The sequence below is a fragment of the Coloeus monedula genome (assembly GCF_965178545.1).
Source record: "Coloeus monedula genome assembly, chromosome: 2".
Classification (NCBI taxonomy): Eukaryota; Metazoa; Chordata; class Aves; order Passeriformes; family Corvidae; genus Coloeus; species Coloeus monedula.
This window is the reverse complement of record NC_138782.1, coordinates 35,704,553-35,722,843: the sequence shown is the minus strand read 5'-3', so window position 1 is coordinate 35,722,843 and position 18,291 is coordinate 35,704,553. Positions and strand designations below refer to the sequence as shown.

At 34.8% G+C, this 18,291-nt stretch overlaps 1 protein-coding gene across 3 annotated transcripts in view; it reads left to right on the top strand.

Moving 5' to 3' along the window:
- CEP170 (centrosomal protein 170) overlaps positions 1–18,291 on the top strand; it is a 95,953-nt gene that overhangs the window by 42,389 nt on the left and 35,273 nt on the right. For all 3 annotated transcript variants that reach the window (XM_082277303.1, XM_082277302.1, XM_082277301.1), the window contains 2 exons: positions 2,762–3,238; positions 5,900–6,543. In XM_082277303.1, the coding sequence (XP_082133429.1) occupies positions 2,762–3,238; positions 5,900–6,543 (1,121 nt within the window). The remainder of the gene's footprint in view (positions 1–2,761; positions 3,239–5,899; positions 6,544–18,291) is intronic.

Here is an 18,291-nt window from a genome sequence, read left to right as displayed (position 1 = left end):
AGGTAAGGCTGTTTTATAGATCACTCTTTGTAATATTTAGAAAGCTGTAAGGACTTGCATTTAGAATCTGAGTGAAAAATACTGAAGGGTGGTTCAGATCAGGATATGTATTAATTTTTTGTTTCCTCGTTGTTTTCTATTCCTTATTTTAATCAATTCTGATGCTTTTAACTCTTCTAAAAATGCAAGTACTTCTGACTGAAAATAGGATTTTTAAGTAATTAAATTTAATACTTCAGGTATTTTTTTTTATATAATTGTTAAAAATTTTTCCAGTTTAATAAAATTTACAATTTAGTTGTCGTTCAGTTTCTTGCTTCATTTGAATAAACTCTGTCTTAATTTAGATTCAAACTATATACTGGCATCTGTTTAATCAAAAATATTGGAATCAAATACTGTCCATGTTATTATGGTATAAACAGTTGATTTGAAATGTTAAATTTGGTGCAGACAAGTTTCACACAGAAATTTTCTTATGAAGTCCTTCATCAACGCTGACAAATCAGTGTGAGAGATCCTCTCACTGCCGTACATCTGATGCAATTTGCCTACAGTCTTACTATTTTCAAGAGATGGTAATAAATCAACTATTGTATAATTATGGAAAAATATTATGTCTTGTGTGGCCAGCAGGTTGCTCCTGCCTTGCCCCAAAGTAGAAATAATTCTCAAAACAGAGTATTAGCCAGTTACCTTTTTTTGAAGGAGCATTGAACACTCTATCTGGCTTAATTATTGGCTACAGGAATTGCATGATATTGTTGACTTGAAGTTCTGAGTAGATCCATGTGGGGGAAAAAAAAGTTGTCTATGAATTGGCTGTGTGGTGGGTTACTCTCCTTTTTGGTGACTGTTTCATATTGTAAGGATTCAGGCTCTAGGTTTGATCCTACTACAGCTTGATCCATTCGTGCTTGTTAGCTACATGAAACAAATGGAGCGTGATGGTGGTTTACCTAAAGTCTAGGAGCTGCAAACTGTGATTTTTGTTTATTTCTTACATTCGCTATATGAACAGAGAAGTTTTTTTAATAACCTTTGCATCAGTAAAATTGATTAATTCTCTATTGTGTGTCTGCTGGGTAAGTGTTTTCAGGAAGGGTATTAAAAAGGCATTCTGTTTCCCAGGGAGGGAGGTAGTGAGGTGCTGTTGTAGTGCCTGAAAACAACCCCACAGACATGAGGCAGCTGATAGTGCAGTGAAAAGCAATAGCTAGGGGATTCTTAGAATCCAGCAGCACAGTAGAAAAACCTGTCTGAATTCTGAATATGTCTTGTGTTTGTAACAGCTACTGGTAGAAAAAATAAATTAAAACTGCTTTGTTACCTGCATTGGAGTTATTTTATCCAATGGATATCCAAACATTGCAATAATAAAAAATGTGTACTGCTCTTGTTTTCATTCAATAACACTTTTTTTTTTACTGTTCTAGCTATTATTCTTTCCCTTAAATAGTTTATTTCTCTGTATCACATTACCATCCTTTTTTTCTTTTAATTTTTAACCTTTTCATAAATCCTCACAAGACGTATGTGTTTCTGAGGAACAGCATAGGTACATTATTCCATCCTGCATCCTTTACCCTTTAAATTCCTGACTTCAGTATAAATGTTTCTATTGCTATCTTATTGCATAATAGGTTAATACACAAATACTAACTTTCTCAGCTGATGTAGTGTAGCTTTTTTCACCCAAAATCAATTAGTTGCAGGCTTATTTCTTTGCTTGGCAAGCTGAAATGATTTCTTAAACATCTTAATGTGGTCCATGATAAATCACTTAGCAACTATTCTGAATTCTTTTGCTGGAATCCAACGGGCCATTGCTGCTAATGTCTCAAACTTTTGTTGCTTTTAGCACATCTCTGCACCAGGTATTTTGGCTGATGTAGTAGTTCATGGAATGCAGTCAGAAGGTTTGTTTCTTAAAAGCACATTGGTAGCTTTGCTGCAACCACAGGAAGCTTTAGCCTTCATTTAAAAGCTACACAGTGGAACTTGGAATTACTACCCTGTGCTTTTTCTACTTTCTGCTTTTTTTAGCCAGTGAGAGTATGGCTTGCTAACATTCTGCATGCTTCCAGCTATTGTTCCTTTTTCTATTCATCTACAAACTATGGCAACAAGTAAAATAAGAGGACATGACAGTAAAATTTAGCTTCATTCTTTGGTTTTATCTTTTGTAGAAACATAGAGGGTTTGAATTCCACAACGCTTTCCAGCGCTTAGCAGTGTTCAACTTTCCAAGCCAGAATTAATGTTTATCTTGCATTAATGTGTGAATTATTTTTCTGAAGAATTTGGCCAAACAAAATTATGCTTTCTATCTACTGCAGGAGATGGAAGATCATTAGCACTTGTTTTGGGAGCACCTTGATTTGCTGTTTTCTCCAGTAGAATGGAATTGCAATAATGATCAGCTCAACAATTTGTTGTGATTTACCTGTTTTCCATGTTCAGATAACTCATCTGACCTTTAAATCTTCTAAAAATATTTTGCTTGCACTTTGACAAATTCTGAGTGAGCTTTTTGCCACTTTGCGCTTTTCACAGCCGAAATTCAAACTGCCTTTTCATTAATACTTTTGGTATGTAATTCTGGAATTATTTTTTCAGAACTATGGTGCTCAATCTACTCCACAGTCTTACTGTTTATTCCAGAAATTACTCAAGTGGCCTTTATAGGAGTTCAGAAACTTCTTGAGGAGCCTGAAGTTCCCAAGTATTGTGAAATCTGTTTTTTTATTTTTCCTAACAGGATGCAGCACAGATGCCAAGCAATCTGAGGAGCAGTCTGCATCTGCAAATGAAGAACTTTATCCTTTCTGTAGGGAGCCCAGTTATTTTGAAATCCCTACTAAAGAATGCCAGCAAGCTTCACAGGTAGCAGAGAGCACTATTCATGAAATTCCCACAAAAGATACCCAAAGCTCCCACACAGCAGCTTCTGGGCATGCTTCCTTTACCATTGAATTTGATGACAACACTCCAGGAAAAGTAAAGATCAAAGATCATGTGACAAAATTCACGTCAGAGCAGCGTCATAAGTCGAAAAAGCCTTCTTCATCCAGTGGTCAGGACCTGCCGGGGCTTCAGACGGTGATGATGGCTGCGGAGAGCAAAGTAGCAGATTGGCTTGCACAGAACAATCCTCCAAGAATGGTGTGGGAACCGACAGAGGAGGATTCCAAAAGTATTAAGAGTGACGTTCCAGTGTACTTGAAGAGACTGAAAGGTAAGTGAATAATTCCAGCTGTGCTTATTCTGAAAGCAACAATTCCTCACCAGCATGCAGTCAGAGGATCCCTGAGCCCTTGCAGAGTTCAGATGAAATCACAGATACTCCACATGTGTGCAAGGATCTGGGTTGGGAAATTTTATTGCTGAATAAAGTCTTACAAAGAGCATAAGAAACCAAATGCTGAATCATCTTACAATCAATATGCTAATTGGATATGTTCTAGAATGGCTGAAATCATCAGATACTTAAACATTGATCTTGAAAAAGAAAAGGAGAAAACCCAAACCTTAGTTAAATTCTATATATCTCACTTTTTCTCATGAATTACTTTAAGAAGCTGAATTGCTTTTTAGAATCAAAGTTCTGAAGTTCAATTTATACTTTTAGCAACTCTTTCAATGGCAGTGCTGTGAATATTTATGTGTTATAAGAAAATCATTTATGGCAAAGAATACATCATATAGTCATTCTGCTTAGGTGGATCATGTTTGGTGGAGTCAAGTTTGAGTCAGGAATCAGAAATGAAGCAAGAGCTTCAAGTTTTATACTCAGCTTATGGAATATTGTATTTATATGAGTGCTGCTGTTGAATGGAGTTCCAGGTGATCATACATGTTCATTTATTGCAGTGACATTTCAAATGAAATTAAATCAAATGTAACACATGACAAGTTTACTTTCTCTTGAGTGTCACTTAACAGACTAGAGAAGCAGGTGGTCTTGATGTTCAGAAGAAGATTCCAGTACCATTCAGGCTTTCAGAATGAAAACTTCTGATGAACTTTTTAAGTCTCTCTTATTTTCTGTTTTTAATTTCAGCAGGTACAATTCTTGTTTTCCTTGGCTCTGCAACATTATCATGTCTAGTTCTTAAACCAGCTGGGACTGGGTACAACATTCTTGGCCTTATTGATGAAAAGGCTGCTTTCTAAGGCTGGCTCTTTCAAATTAAGCTAAAAATAAAATTCTGGAAGCAGAATTAGATTAATGTGCTAGCATAAAGATAATAGTATATTATTTCTTCCGTTGTAAATCACATTCTTTGGCCTTCATGTAAATGTATTGGATTCATGAATGTTCTTTAACATACTAGCCATGACACTTTGATAAATAGAAGGGGCTTTGCTTATAAGCCTTTTCCTGGCAGAAACTCCTCAAAGTCTGATTAATTTTCATCTGAAAGAGGTGTAAGTTATGGGACGCATATGGCCGTAATAAATATCTGCATTTTGTAATATCCTATGGGCTGTTTGTATTCTCATTCAGTAGTTGTATTTTTAGATAGCAAATATACCTAGGTGCTTTGAAAGACCGATTTTTTTTAAAAAATCAAAGTTTATTGGGTTTTTTTTCTCCTCAGCTTTTTCATATAATATTCTGAAGTCCCACTGCTAAAATTATATGACTTTCATTGTGGTGTTGATACTGCTTTAATATTATTTGGAAGTATATGAATCATCACATCATTTTTGTAGGCACAATTCTAATAAATAGAAAACAGGAATGTAAGTTGGGATTTCAGCTGTGTTTTCAGTGGTGTTATTCTGATAAGTAAGATTAGCTAATATGTAGTTACTATTTAACTGAATAGTAACTGCATATCCTAACAATTTAAATGAGAAAATGTTAAAAAAGTCTATCCTCTGGAGAATCAAAAATACAGAAATTATATTATGTACATATATGTATTTATTTTTTTATATATATGAACTCTTTTAACTCTTTTGGATCAAGTTTTACTCATATATATATATATACACACATATATATGTATATATAAAAATATGAGTAAAACTTGATCCAAAAGAGTTCAGAGAGGGTGAAACTGTTCCTTCCCAGGTACTGAACTAAAACTTAGGAGCATTGACACTTTCATTGTACAGGAGGTTGGTCTATGTTAAATGCACTTACTATGTGTAGGTATCCAGCCTTCCGTGCATTTTCAGGTATCATTGCAAAGTACATTTGTAGTGTATGATTTATGAAATATGTAATCCTTATTCATAGATCTCAGAGTAGTTTGTGGAATGAATAAGTAATAACAACCATTTTACATGCACACATCAGATGCTGAGTGGAGTGAATTATGGAAAAACTCATTGTTCTTCTTGGAAAGAGTAATAAAGAATTCAATCCAATTTTAAGTAGACATTTCTCATGATAAACTGTTGTAAATGTGGGAGGAATCCAGCAATATGAACTGGGGCTCTCTTTCCACTGTCTGAAGGACTTTATTAAGGTTTTCTTTTTCCTCTTAACCCTGCCTGGAATGTGTCAGTAGTCATTTGTAATCAACTGGCTCTGTAACAAAATTGATATAATTCAAAAACATACTGTAGTACAGCTGGTAAAATACTGGCTTTTGTATGTCACTGATTTCACAGATGAGAATATTGGGGAAAGGATACTTCAAATGCACTGCTGTTACTGATCAGCTTCTAAAATGTTTCATTGTTTTACTTGTAGCAAGTTGATGGCATTTCCAGGAACTGTACCAAATTTGCAGAGCCAGGTACTGTAAGCTGTTGGAGTCTAAACAGAAATCCAGTTTGAAATCATTTCCTTCCTAGTTCGCTGCTTGCATTTTTTTGTATATGTTATGTTGAGGTCTTTCTTTGTTTCACTGTGCTGTATATTATTTTGCTTTGCCTGTAGGGAATAAACATGATGATGGCACACAAAGTGATTCAGAGAATATTGGTGCACACCGGCATTACAGTAAACGGGCAGCACTTGAAGAACACTTAAGGCATCATCATACAGAGCTGAAAAAGACACACCAGAAAGTTCATTCCACAGAAAAGCAGCAAGAGCAAGCTGGTTTTAGTCAGACTGCCTTTATGATTGAGTTTTTTGATGAAGACCATCCTCGCAAGAGACGTTCTTACTCTTTTTCTCAGAATGTAGGAGCTCTGTGCCCAGAATCTCCATCTCCAACATCTCATGCACGAGCTGAAAGAGTGAAACCTGCATCAGGAGAGAAAGTCCCTTCACCTGTGCAAGCTAGCTCATCACATCACAGAGCAGTACATGGTGTTCATGCCAAACTTCTAAAACAGAAATCAGAAGAACCCTCTGCTGCATTACCTGCCTTACAAGCTGCATTGTTAAGGAGTTCAGGAAGCCTTGGCCATAGGCCTAATCATAACCAGGAGATGGACAAAAAGTTGAAGAGCCAACAAATTTCTGCTGCTACTGAAAAGGACAATGAGGATGACCAGAGTGACAAAGGTACTTACACTATTGAGTTGGAAAATCCCAATTCTGAAGAAATGGAAGCCCGCAAAATGATTGACAAGGTGAGAAACCTAAAATGTATACTGATGTTACAAGTGTTATGTGATGTGTGGGCAGCAGTCTACCACTTCAGTTCTGCTTATTAAAGCTGCTACAATGACATAAGTTTCTAAACCAGTCTATAATGATGAAATATGGAATGTCCTAAGAGCCGCAGCAGACATTTGGCTAAACGTTATTCCTGTTTCATACAGCTCTTCTCTTAAAGTTTGGTAGTTTTAATGTGTTTTCAAAAGATTTCAGTACTCTAAAAATACCAGGCACCAAAAATAATTTAATTTTTATGAGGGTGGTTTGTGTCCCTGTGGAAATACTCAATTGTTCTTAAAAGCCTATTGTCTCTCTAGTTTTCAGGATATAAATTGGTTCCATCCAAATGATCATATAGCTATAGATTGTAAATGTTTTCTATACTTATTAAAAAAGTATATTCAGTAACAGTAGCTTAAATTTCAGTGTCAGTTATAAAGAGTAAGTATAAAAATGCTTTAATTTTCCAGAAGTATTTATATGATAACAATGTAAATTTCCTAGTTTACTTATTGGTAACAATAGAAATATAAATAACAATACAAATTGTATTTGCAGTTTAAAAACTGTGTTAAATAACTGTTCTTTGGATTCAACAGGAAAATATGGGTAGCAGAAGCTATGTCCAATCATTTCGCTTAACATAACTCTTGAAATGGATTTTTTTCTGGTTTTGTTGTGTTTTCCTAGATAATCTACTGTGGTAGAATGCCTGCAATCCGGTTCTAGGCTAGGGATTTGCTAATTTAACAGGACATTCATCACTTACTTGTTTTAGAATTATCTAAGCATTCATTTGCATGTCTAAAAAAATTCTGAAGTAGTGGGGATATGGGACATATTATTATAGACGGTTTTCTTTTAAAAAGGTATTTGTGGAGCATTTGGGGACAGGGATTAAAGTAAAGGGTAGCGCTTTCAATAAAGTAATAAAGATAATAGTTTTGCCTCTTACGGATTCTGAAAAGGAGGTTTTTTACTTCTTTGAGTCACTATTCAAAAAAACAACTGAGAAACAAAAGCATTCGAAATGAAGCAAGTGAATATTAAAGAACTACAAATTTCTGCATTTTATTCTTAAATTATAAATCTTCAACTAAATTGCATCAGAAAATTTTTAAGTCAAGCTTTAGCTAAGTATAGCTGTTCAACAGGGCTTATTTGGAAACCACAAAAAGTAATAACATTTGAAAATAGACAATTTATGTACTTGATAAAAATGTTAATACTGGCTAATATTTATGGTCAGGGAATATGCTGAGCTGGAAGGGACCCATTAGGATCATTGAGTCAAACTCCTGGCCGTATGCCGAATCACACAATGTGCCTGAGAGTGTTAATAAAATTGCAAATTTTTGGTGGCCTTCAGTACCCATTCAGATTATCTGAAGTCAGTTTTTTGTTTGAAACAAATCTCTCCTGTTACAGGAGAGATTCAGGAGCGGGAAGGGAATGGAAGCCTTAAGGATGATAGTAAATTATTGCTTAATAATCTTAGTGTTATATAAAAGCTTTTGAGTATCATAAATTTCCCTTACTGCTAACTTATAAGGTGTCACCACTAGGTATTAAAGATTTACTGTGAAGTAAAGCAGAGATGTTTTTTCTTCAAGGTCTTCTGTATCATTTCACTTAGCATCTGTGTTGAAATCTTATGAACACTGTATTTTACACCCAGTTCAAAGAGCCCTGCTATGCAGTTCTTATTTGATTTGGTAATGTGAAAGCAGTATGATACTATTTTTATGAAGTGCAGAACAGCCAACGAAGAAACTAAACCAAATGGAAGCCAAAATTTCGTCCTCCAGCTGAGCTCAGCTTTGCTTCCCTCCTATTTTAAATTGCTAGTGCTTTGGATAATCTTACTTTGCCAAAGGGGGTTAAGTGAAGTATACGACAAGGACTTTTGTTAGCCTGTTGACTCCTGTGCTTCTTTGTTGAGGATTTAAGAGAATTATTGGTTTACATTTTATCAGTTATTTCAGTATAACCACTCTTTCATTGTTGGCAAGTCAGTCCTTTTTCTGAGTAGTTACCATGTCTGCTCAATTGAGTCTCATTTAAGGGTGTCTCTTGGGTCAAAAGTTTGATAATTCAAGAGTTTAATTTGATAGGATTGGGATGAAAATGCACTACAAATAGCAAGGATCACTTTCTAAAACATTTGCACAAATAATGCAGTCTTGTCAGTAGCAATTTATATTAGAATGGTGCTAAAATTTGTGTGTGGTTTATCTGAAGAATTTTCAGTGGAATAAAGTACTTCTGGATGTGAGTATTTTTTCCCTTTTATTGGAGAAAATGGTGAGAATGTCCAAAATATCCAAAGATTACTTCCAAGTGTGACTCATTCTTTGCCTTAGCCTTACTTCTTCTCTTTTCCCTGGAAAGGAACATAAGAGCAAACCACAAATGCAAGAGTAGTATTAAGTAGTATTTGTAAAAAATCAAGGTGGGATTATTAATGCTTCTTTGAGTTAAGAATCCAAGAGAAACATGCAGGAAATCAAAGTTAAAATTCTCAGAAAACAAAAAGGAAAACACCTATCTATCTATGTAATTCGAAAGAAGGGGGAGTAAAAATCTTAATGTCGAGCTTTATTAGTTCCTTCAAAAGTACTATTTTTGCTTAATGTAGCCTTTTACTAAAGATTCTAGGAAATAGTTTCAAGAAAAGTAGCTGGTTGTGTGAAATGATTTTAAAAATCTAGAAACTATTCTGCCCTGCTTATTCAGCATCTTCATTTCATTTAGATTGCTAAGGATCCAATTCTTCCTCTGGTGCTCTTTCAGCCTCTAAGAAAAAAGCATTGTCACTTCAACAGAAAAGGAGTAGAATAGCAAATGACAGAACCTTTATTTCTCAACCATTTTAAAGCCTGACTTTTGAGAAAAGAATGTGAGAAAAATGCATTATTAGAAAGAAAGAGGAAGACATTTCATAAGTAACAGGGAAAAGCTTTTTAATTTTGATTCTTTTCCCTTACAGAGAGGTGTAATCATATATCTGCAGTCATTCCTGTCTTGGGGTGAATGTCTGCTACTTACCTAAAATGAAAGGTTTCAAACACATTATGGCTTGTGTCTTATACAGCTTTCAAACTTGCATTTTGAATTTTTTTAAAAAAAATATTTTATTTTAAGATGAAAAACTAGAGTACATGTGCAGATAATTTTCAGTTGTAAACATTCAAAGAAGATGCAAGTAGGAATTTATGGTTGTGTCCTAATGTTCTTTATGAATAGAGAATACTTGAAAAATAACTAAATGTTGCTTCCTAAAAGTCCTTTCATTAGCCAATGATATTTCTGCATCCAGGTGTTCAAATGTCACTTAAATTCATAGAGAAGTATGAATTGGTTAGTAGGCTAAGGTTTAGAAAATAAATATATTAATAACAGGAGGAAAAAATAGATTATGGATATATCTTTTTATACTTATAGATCTCTTTTTAAAATTGGCATTGAGACCAATTTCATCAATGTATGTTAAGAGAGCAATCTGCTCTTACATACCGCAAAGCCCACCTTGAACACATGTGGCATAAAATATCCTCTACTCAAATAGCATCAGAAAGCCACAACTCTTTCTAGCAGAATAATGGTCTTATTGTATAAAATAAAACAAATTCAGGATCTTGATTTAATTTAGAACATGTTTTCAGTGTTGCTTTTACCATATAAAATACATTAGTAAATCGGGCACAGTTGTAGGATTTGTTTTTCCTTTACATCCAGCCTTCCTGCTCTTTAGATGGGTTCAGTGCTTTCTTCTGTTACCTCTTAGCAATTGCTTTCTTTTTATCTCTGAGCTGTAAATTTTCTTTCCATTTTACATTTTTTAAATAAATCAAATTTATTAGAAGAAAGTTGTTCTCAGCAGTCATATCACATTAAAAAATCTTCATATGCCGCAGAAAAGGTAAGTCTGTCAGTGGATGAAAGAATTCAAAATGATGCTTCTGCAGTTCATCTTCCTTTTTTTGTTGATATAAAGAGACCAAATTATCATGCTAATGACTTCCTTTTTTCAATAAAGCAAAGTACTGCCAGTAATAAATATTAATAAATGAATGTGCAAATAATTCTGCATGTGTTTGGAATATTAAATACTTTGAGGCTATTGCAGTAAATAAAAAGCAACTCAATGATTTTTTTGCAAGTTCTTGAGGGCTCTTTGTTTTGCGTAGGGTTTTTTGTTGTCTTCTTCAGCCAGTTTCATTTTAGGGTATTTAAAAATGGAAATACTTTGTAGAACTTACTATAGCAGATGTCAGCTCTTCTATGCATGTGTGGGAAGGGAAGGGAAAGGAAGGGAAAGGAAGGGATAGAATTGAGGCTATATGAATGTTTCAAGTCCCATCAGCTAACCAGGAAATCTGGAATGTTACAGCAGTTCATATGCACATGGAAACATTTAGCTTAAAATTTTCTTCGGTCCCCAAATTTTTTACTTGATTTTTGTTATTTTCATTTAAATTTCCTGATAGATAATTGATTTTTTCATCAGCAAAGTAAATTTAGATCACAAATTCAACTGATTCATATTGATTCCCAAACAGAAGACTTGAAAAAATGTATCAAAATCAAACCTCAATCCGTCCTTCTGCCATCTTCAAAAGACTTACTGTGACCGTGTAATGATTTTGTTTTCAATGCAAACTCCTTATTCTCGATGTCTTAAAGTCTTTGTATGTAGATAGACAGGCCCTAATAGTAAAGATCTTGGTTTTAATGTGCAGACTATCCCCTTGGATTTTATTTGAGTGTCTACTGTGCAATGAATTTACATAAAATCTTATTCTGTTGATGCAATCGTGAGAGAGATTCTTCTTTCATCTTTAAAACTTTGGAATAGTAATTACAGAGGAAAAACTATTGGTGTGTGCTGTAGACAGTGCACTTTCCAATTTTATTTTCTAGGTCTTCCTGCTCATCATGATACTTATTTCAGTTTGGTTTGACTTTTTTTGAGTATGGGTATGAATGGGAATCTATTCTGAAAGATGATTATTATAAAATGGAATCTCCTTATTCTTTTTGCTCACAGGGTGTACCTATTCATCCACATTATAATAATGGCTAATGTGTTTTTCAAGGAGTGTTTACTTTTGAGTGATTTATTGTTGTTGCTTTAAGTGTTCATAAAGTTTGTATACCAAATCTTGTCTTCTCTCTTTTTAATGTATCAATTATCTTGCAGATTGTTATTGTTATAATTCCCCTTGTTATGGAGTTAACATACATGTTATGGAACTCCTGTTGGCAATTTTTTCTGTATTTTAAGTGGAAAAGCTACCTGAAAAGAATCAACGGGCAGGGAGTAAGTTAGGAGACAAAAAAAATCTCAGTATGTCTCAATGAAGGACATTTTAAGGAGCCAAGATAGATAAATCTATTTTCAGAAAATTGCTTTCAGGTCTCCTGTCTTTTCACACTCTCTGGATTTAATTGCTTTTACCATTGCTTCAGCAGTTTCTTTGAGAGCAACGCCTTGAGTCCCACAGAGTGTCTTGTTTGCAGAATGACTACTTTATGAATACAGTGCTGAAAAAGCAGTAGACCAGTCGAAGCCTATCCAATCATCTGAGCTTATAAATTTGTCAAGAGTTCAGAGGACGTTTATAATCTTTTCTTCTTATGAGGAAAAGAGTTCTACAGCCTCTAAACTTATTGTTTCCTTTTTATTTTGGAATCCTAAAGAAAATTAATTCTTCACAGTAGCTAACAGGGACAAAATACGTCTGCATGTAAATATGTAACTGGTGTCTGGTAAGAGGAAGCTCTTAGACTTGGCACGTTGATCCTTTTCATTTGCTTATGTGGCTTTTCTTATACCAGAGCATCTTGCATCTGAGTCTGTAACTTCAATATAGAGTTAAAATGACGTAAACAGCTTCTGTGAAACTCCATGGCTATTCATGAGATATGCCCTGCACAGAACACAGTCTGTTTGCCTGGGATGGCCAGGATAACTGCCAAGAGCAAGCAAAAACTATTAAAAGGAAAGTCCTCAGAAGCAGCTTGGTTAAACACAGTTCATGCAGTAGCTAAACACAAAGTGAAGTGAGGCATTGCACTCTTATCTCGCTGTCTGAAAGGTGGGAAAAAATGTTTGCTTTTTGTCTTTTCTCTGTGATCCTTAACTGACTTTAAATGACCAATTTACTGTGTATTATGAATGCCTGAACTACCTTCTGTGGAAAAACTGTGAGGAGCTCAGTCTGAACACTAAATGCAGCATTGCCAAGATGATCTGAAGCTTCTTCCATTTCCTTGCTCTCTGGAATCCTCTCTTGCCATCAATCAATCAATCAATCAATCATCCTCTGAGTGTGGTTTATTTACAATTTCTTCTTTCTTAGTACACCCAAACTGTGCTCAAATCCTGAAATCCTGCTTGTATTTCCAAAATCATACTCCTTCCCTTTTTTTATTTAATTTGGTTTTTTGCTGCTCTGACTCTTACCAGTTCATAGCTCAGTTTCTGAAATCTACTTTTGACTCCTGTGACAATCAAATATACTCATCATCTTCCTTTGCCCTAAAAGGTTATGAAATATAATTGCTATTATAATTTATATTCCCATCACTTTACAATGACAAATACCTTATTTCAAATGAAATCATTTGTTCCTTGTTTATTTTGCCATGATCCTTCTTTAATGCACTGTACAGTGTAGCCCCTTATCCCTTACCCTTGCTCTGCTTTGATTTTATTTTTTTTAACTGTTCATCTTGGAATTCCCTTTTGTCTTTCTTGTCATTGGGTTTTGTTCTGTTCCTTTTATACAGATTGCCTACACTGAAATTAATAGCATTCAACTCATGATCTTTTTCAAGTATGTTTCTAGATTATGTCCTTGACTGTTGTTAGGAGCTGAAAGAATAGAAAAAGAGTTATTGAAATAATTTTACTTTTCAAATACCATCATTAATGAATTTTACTTTTCAAATACCATCATTAATGAATAGGAATTGTGACTAGAATTCTTACTACCTATTTGTTGGTTTTCTGTTAATTTTATTTATATTATTGGTAATTACTGCATATCCTTTTCATTAAGACTTCAGCAATAAGATTACTGGGGAAACTTTGTAAACTAAAAATTTTAAAACTAGATAGGATTCTCAGATCTTCCCATTCTAATATACATAATCTGCTATAAAACTGAGTGAACAGATCTATTAAAAGTCTCAAATTACACTTTTTTTCCATTTATATTAGTATCTTCAGTAATGATTTGGATGAAGAACTAGCTCTGTGGTCATTAAATACTGAATAGTTACAGTATTGTAGAACTGCAGTGTGATCATCTTACACCATAGTGTAGTTTAAAGGTAAAGCACATATAAAGTCCAGGTATTATGAACTTTGAAAAGCATCTAAATGAGATACAACTGGAAAAAGTTTTTTTCTTGGTCAAGAACTTTAAAGTTTATGAAAAGCACATACGGAGAACATCAGATGAGGGTTGTGGGTAGGGGTGGGGTGGGTTTAGCAAACCATTGTCTTCTCTTTGATTCAGAAGCTAATGGTTTCTGTTGCCATTATTTTTTTCTGATGAGTTTTTATTTTAATTTCTTGAAAGTATTGCACATATCAAGAAAGAAAACCGACTTCTGTGGTTTTAAAGAATCATCTCGATAGTTTATTCTAAAGTCATTATGTTCACCTTTCTTCTGTGCTACAAAAAATATTAATTCATCTACTTTGGGGCAGGAGAAGGGAGAGTGAACAAGACCAATACCTGATCACTAAAGCTAGCTTGTGCTAGAGCTGTGTTGCAGCTATGATGATGAGCAGGTGAGTCATGAGCTGTTGTCACAGGGAAGTGTATATGACCTGCCAAAAAAGAGTACTCTGCTTTTTACAAAATTAGCCCTTGCCAAAGAGAACAAGGCATGTGCTCAGGCTTGGTCCTGGAACTCATGCTGTCTCCAAAAATATGCCAGTACCTCTTACAAGAGTTGCACCTTGCTTTTATTGTGTTAGATAGACTTTTTTTAATTCTTGGATTTGGTTGGATGAAGAATTTTAACAATTACTGGTTAATGTAGATAGGGTTATATTCTCAGAATATTGGAAAAACTGTTGCTGCTATAAAGTGGTGAAATCTGTGAATATCCTCATTAAAGCTACAATTGTTTTGCCATTAGTTATTGCATATTTTATCCTTCTGTATTTTTTCAGGGCAAGTTTGCATTCCATCAAGTAACATGTTAGTGCTTTGAGACTTGATATAGTTTACGCCTGCTGGTTTGTCCCTTTGTTTTACTGGGTGAATGGAGTATTCATAGGGGATCTTTGGAGGACTTACTTCACTGCTTTGAAATTGGAAAGTATGTTCCAGGGGCTCACCTTTTCCCTACTGCTCTAGGATACTTGAGGCTTTCTAAAGACTTTGCACTAGGAGACCTGCAATGCTAAATTATTACATATGATCACTGTTATTATGGAGCACAGAATCACATAAGCTGGAAAGGACTTGGAAAGGAGACCTCTAGTCCAACCCCCTGCTCAAGGAAGCTTTGAGGTCAGCCAGGTTGCCCAGGACTTCATCCATTTGGGTCTTCATGCCCTACCTGGGCAGAGACTAGGCAAGCTTGCTTGACTGTCCTCAGAGTGAAAAAACTTTTCTCTATATCCTGTCTCAATTTATATAAGTTGTCCCTTGTCTCCCTGCAGTGGAGCACTGTGAAGAGCCTGGCTGTCATCTTGATATGCTCCCCATAGTACTTGAGGGGCTGCTGTTAGGTAACCCCAAAGTCTTCCCATCTCCAAACTGATCGAGTCCAGCTTCCCCAGACTCTCCCCACAGGTAAAATGCTCTAGTCTTGGCCATCTTGGTAGCCCCTGCTGAGCTCCCCCAGTTGGACAATGTCTGTAGTATCACCTGTTAATCCATTTGCTTAAGAGGCCAACTGGATTGCAGGTTAAACAAAACTATGTTGAGAACATTTCATAGACAGGTCTTGACTTTCTACAGCATGTCATCATTCCCTTGCCATTCAAAATGTCCTGATTAATACATAGAATATTTTACCTCCTTTATCAAAAATAAAGGCTTGCTTCTCATTTTTCAAACAGCTCAGTGTGTCCAAATCTCTATTGATTGTGGAACCTGGCTTCATCTTTTTCTTCCCCAAAACATAGTTAATCAAAATACATTTCATAGTTGCTCCTGACAAATAGAAGCTCTACAGAAAGAAACTATAGTCTTTTTGTCTAAATAGGTGAGAGGTGCAGCAATATTTCTCATCAGCATTTCCTCCAAGTTATCTTGGTTTGACTTAAGTTATCTCCTAGACCTCCCTTAAATGAATTTGCAGTCATGAAGATATCTAAAGAACAGGAACATCTAAAGAATTGGAAGCCTTGAAAAATGTAATCTGGTCTTTGTAGGAAGATAGAAGTCTCTATCCACTCAGGCTGCAGTCACAACAGCCCCCCCCTTTGCACACGTACCATGTTGTAGCAACCCAGAAAGTAAAAGTTGCATTTTCTAAATGGTAAAGAGATGATTTCCAGCCAAAACTTTCATGGCTGTTTCTGTTGAGGATATATTCTCCTTATCTGGTAAATGGAGTATGTGGATTGGTTAATCCTGAAGTTCTGATACTATTGCCTTTCTGCATGTGTGTGACAGGTGTGAAAGTAATGATCTAAATTTTGTCGAATACTTAACATGAGTTGTTTTATCTTGTGGGTAGTTTTAGTATTTAAACTCTTAATTATGTGTTAGTAACAATCTTTTCAAGCGGTTTTTAAATATCACAATTCTGAAATTTAGTCTTTGGGCTACATCACACTTACGTGCATCTCCTCTTATGAGAAGAGGAGCTTTGCAGTTGTATAGCAGTGGAACTTAGGACATGCACACATCAAATGTAGAATGACATTGTAGTACAAAAATATACTTTTATTGAAGAAGATGTTTTACTTTTCTTTCTAATGGTACTGTCCCCAAATATTTTGCTTATCTCCTCTGATACCCACACTGTATAGAGAGAAGGAACATTATGAGTGCTATTACTTGGGTTTTGGTGATATCCATATTACCTTTCACAGAAAAAAAATAGGCAATATTCAAATTTGGTTTTGCAGTCATTTCAGTAATAGAAGAAGAATAACCAAGTTTGCTTAAACAGGAGTTCAGTACTAGAAAAGGTAAGACTGAAAGAGGCGTTATTTCTGATAAAAGTAAAGAAATTTGACATGGTAAATGAATGTGCTGTCAGATAAAAGGAAGCAATTTACAGGCAGCAATTTGCTGCTCTAGTCCTGATTAGATATGGAAGTGTGGAATTCATACTTTCCTTCCGGGGCTTATATGATAATACCAGAATTTATTTTCATTTAAAAGAACATGTAAAATTCTGTAACCAATGGAACTATGGTACACAAAGAAAAAAGTCTCTGCAGAATACTGATATATTCAAAGAAAGGAGTCAGTGGGTGGTAACTGGTTTCTATCTTCAGAAATTGCTACAACCATACAAATCAAAAGTATATCATGAAAGCAAAATTTTAAGTTATAACACTCTATTTCTAAAAAAAGAAAATAAATATTTTGTAAATACTATTAAGCAACTTCTAATCCAGAGACTCTAGATATGATTTATGTGTAAATTGAAAATTTGGGGAGCACTGCCTGAATTTTAAGATGTCAAAAAAGCAGGCTTTTCTCATGAGAGCAAAATAAAAATCCAATGCATTTGATAAAATTTCCTCAGATCTAAATGTAGTAATTCTGTAGCAAGGTTTTCGTGTACGTTTGGAAGAGCATAAGGAGTTGAATGACTGGGTGCTTAACTATTCTTTTTTCCTTTGTCTGCTTCTCAGAAGCCTACAACATAATGGTTTGTGGCCATCTAGCGGTGAATCCATTTTGAAGACACTAACCTTGTTCAGAATTGTAGTAAACCAGTCCTCTAGCTTTGCTGTGAAAAACTGGATTCCAGTACACTTTTGGAGAAAAAAGAATTCTGTACACCTTTTCCTATTCTGCACTAGTAGTGTTTGTTACGGGAAGATAACATCTGTGAAGATGAGAAAACAATTTTTGATGTTTACTGTTACTTTTTGGCAAACAGTTTTAATGTGTGTGGGAGGTTCATTTTGTTCTGTAATTTTTTAAGGTCTAAGTCCCTAGTAGTAAAGTAGTGAATTTATTTCTTAGGCAGAAACTTGCGAATTTTATAAAGTGGATGTTTCCAAGATACAAAATATTTTCTAAAATGTCTTTGATCATACATCAATTCTGAAAGCAATTCATATTCCTTGTTTTCTGTGGCTCATGAGAAATTTGACAAACAGAATGGTGGTTCTCCTACTAAAGCTCTTATTACTAAATTGCCTTGGTAATAATGTTTTCCTAGTATTTTTTTCTGAGCAATGTTTTTAAAATGTCACAGGAAAATTATTCTGGCGTAAGCAGAAGAGATTATAAGCACCATTAGGAAAAAGCAGTAAAAGAACTATGCCAGGTCACATCTTGGATGAGATGGGTCAACATGGTTCATGAGACCTGGTGGACTTTTGACATCTGCTAAGTCCCTAACAATTGAAAAACTGAAATTTTGTTTGTATTTGAGAAATTATTCAATAAGCATTTGTATTTCTTATTCGCATTAGACAATAGCAAAAATCTGAAAAATTCGTGGTTCTAGGTATTGAGGTTTTCCCTTAATTGGTAAAATGGGTTTTACAGTGATTT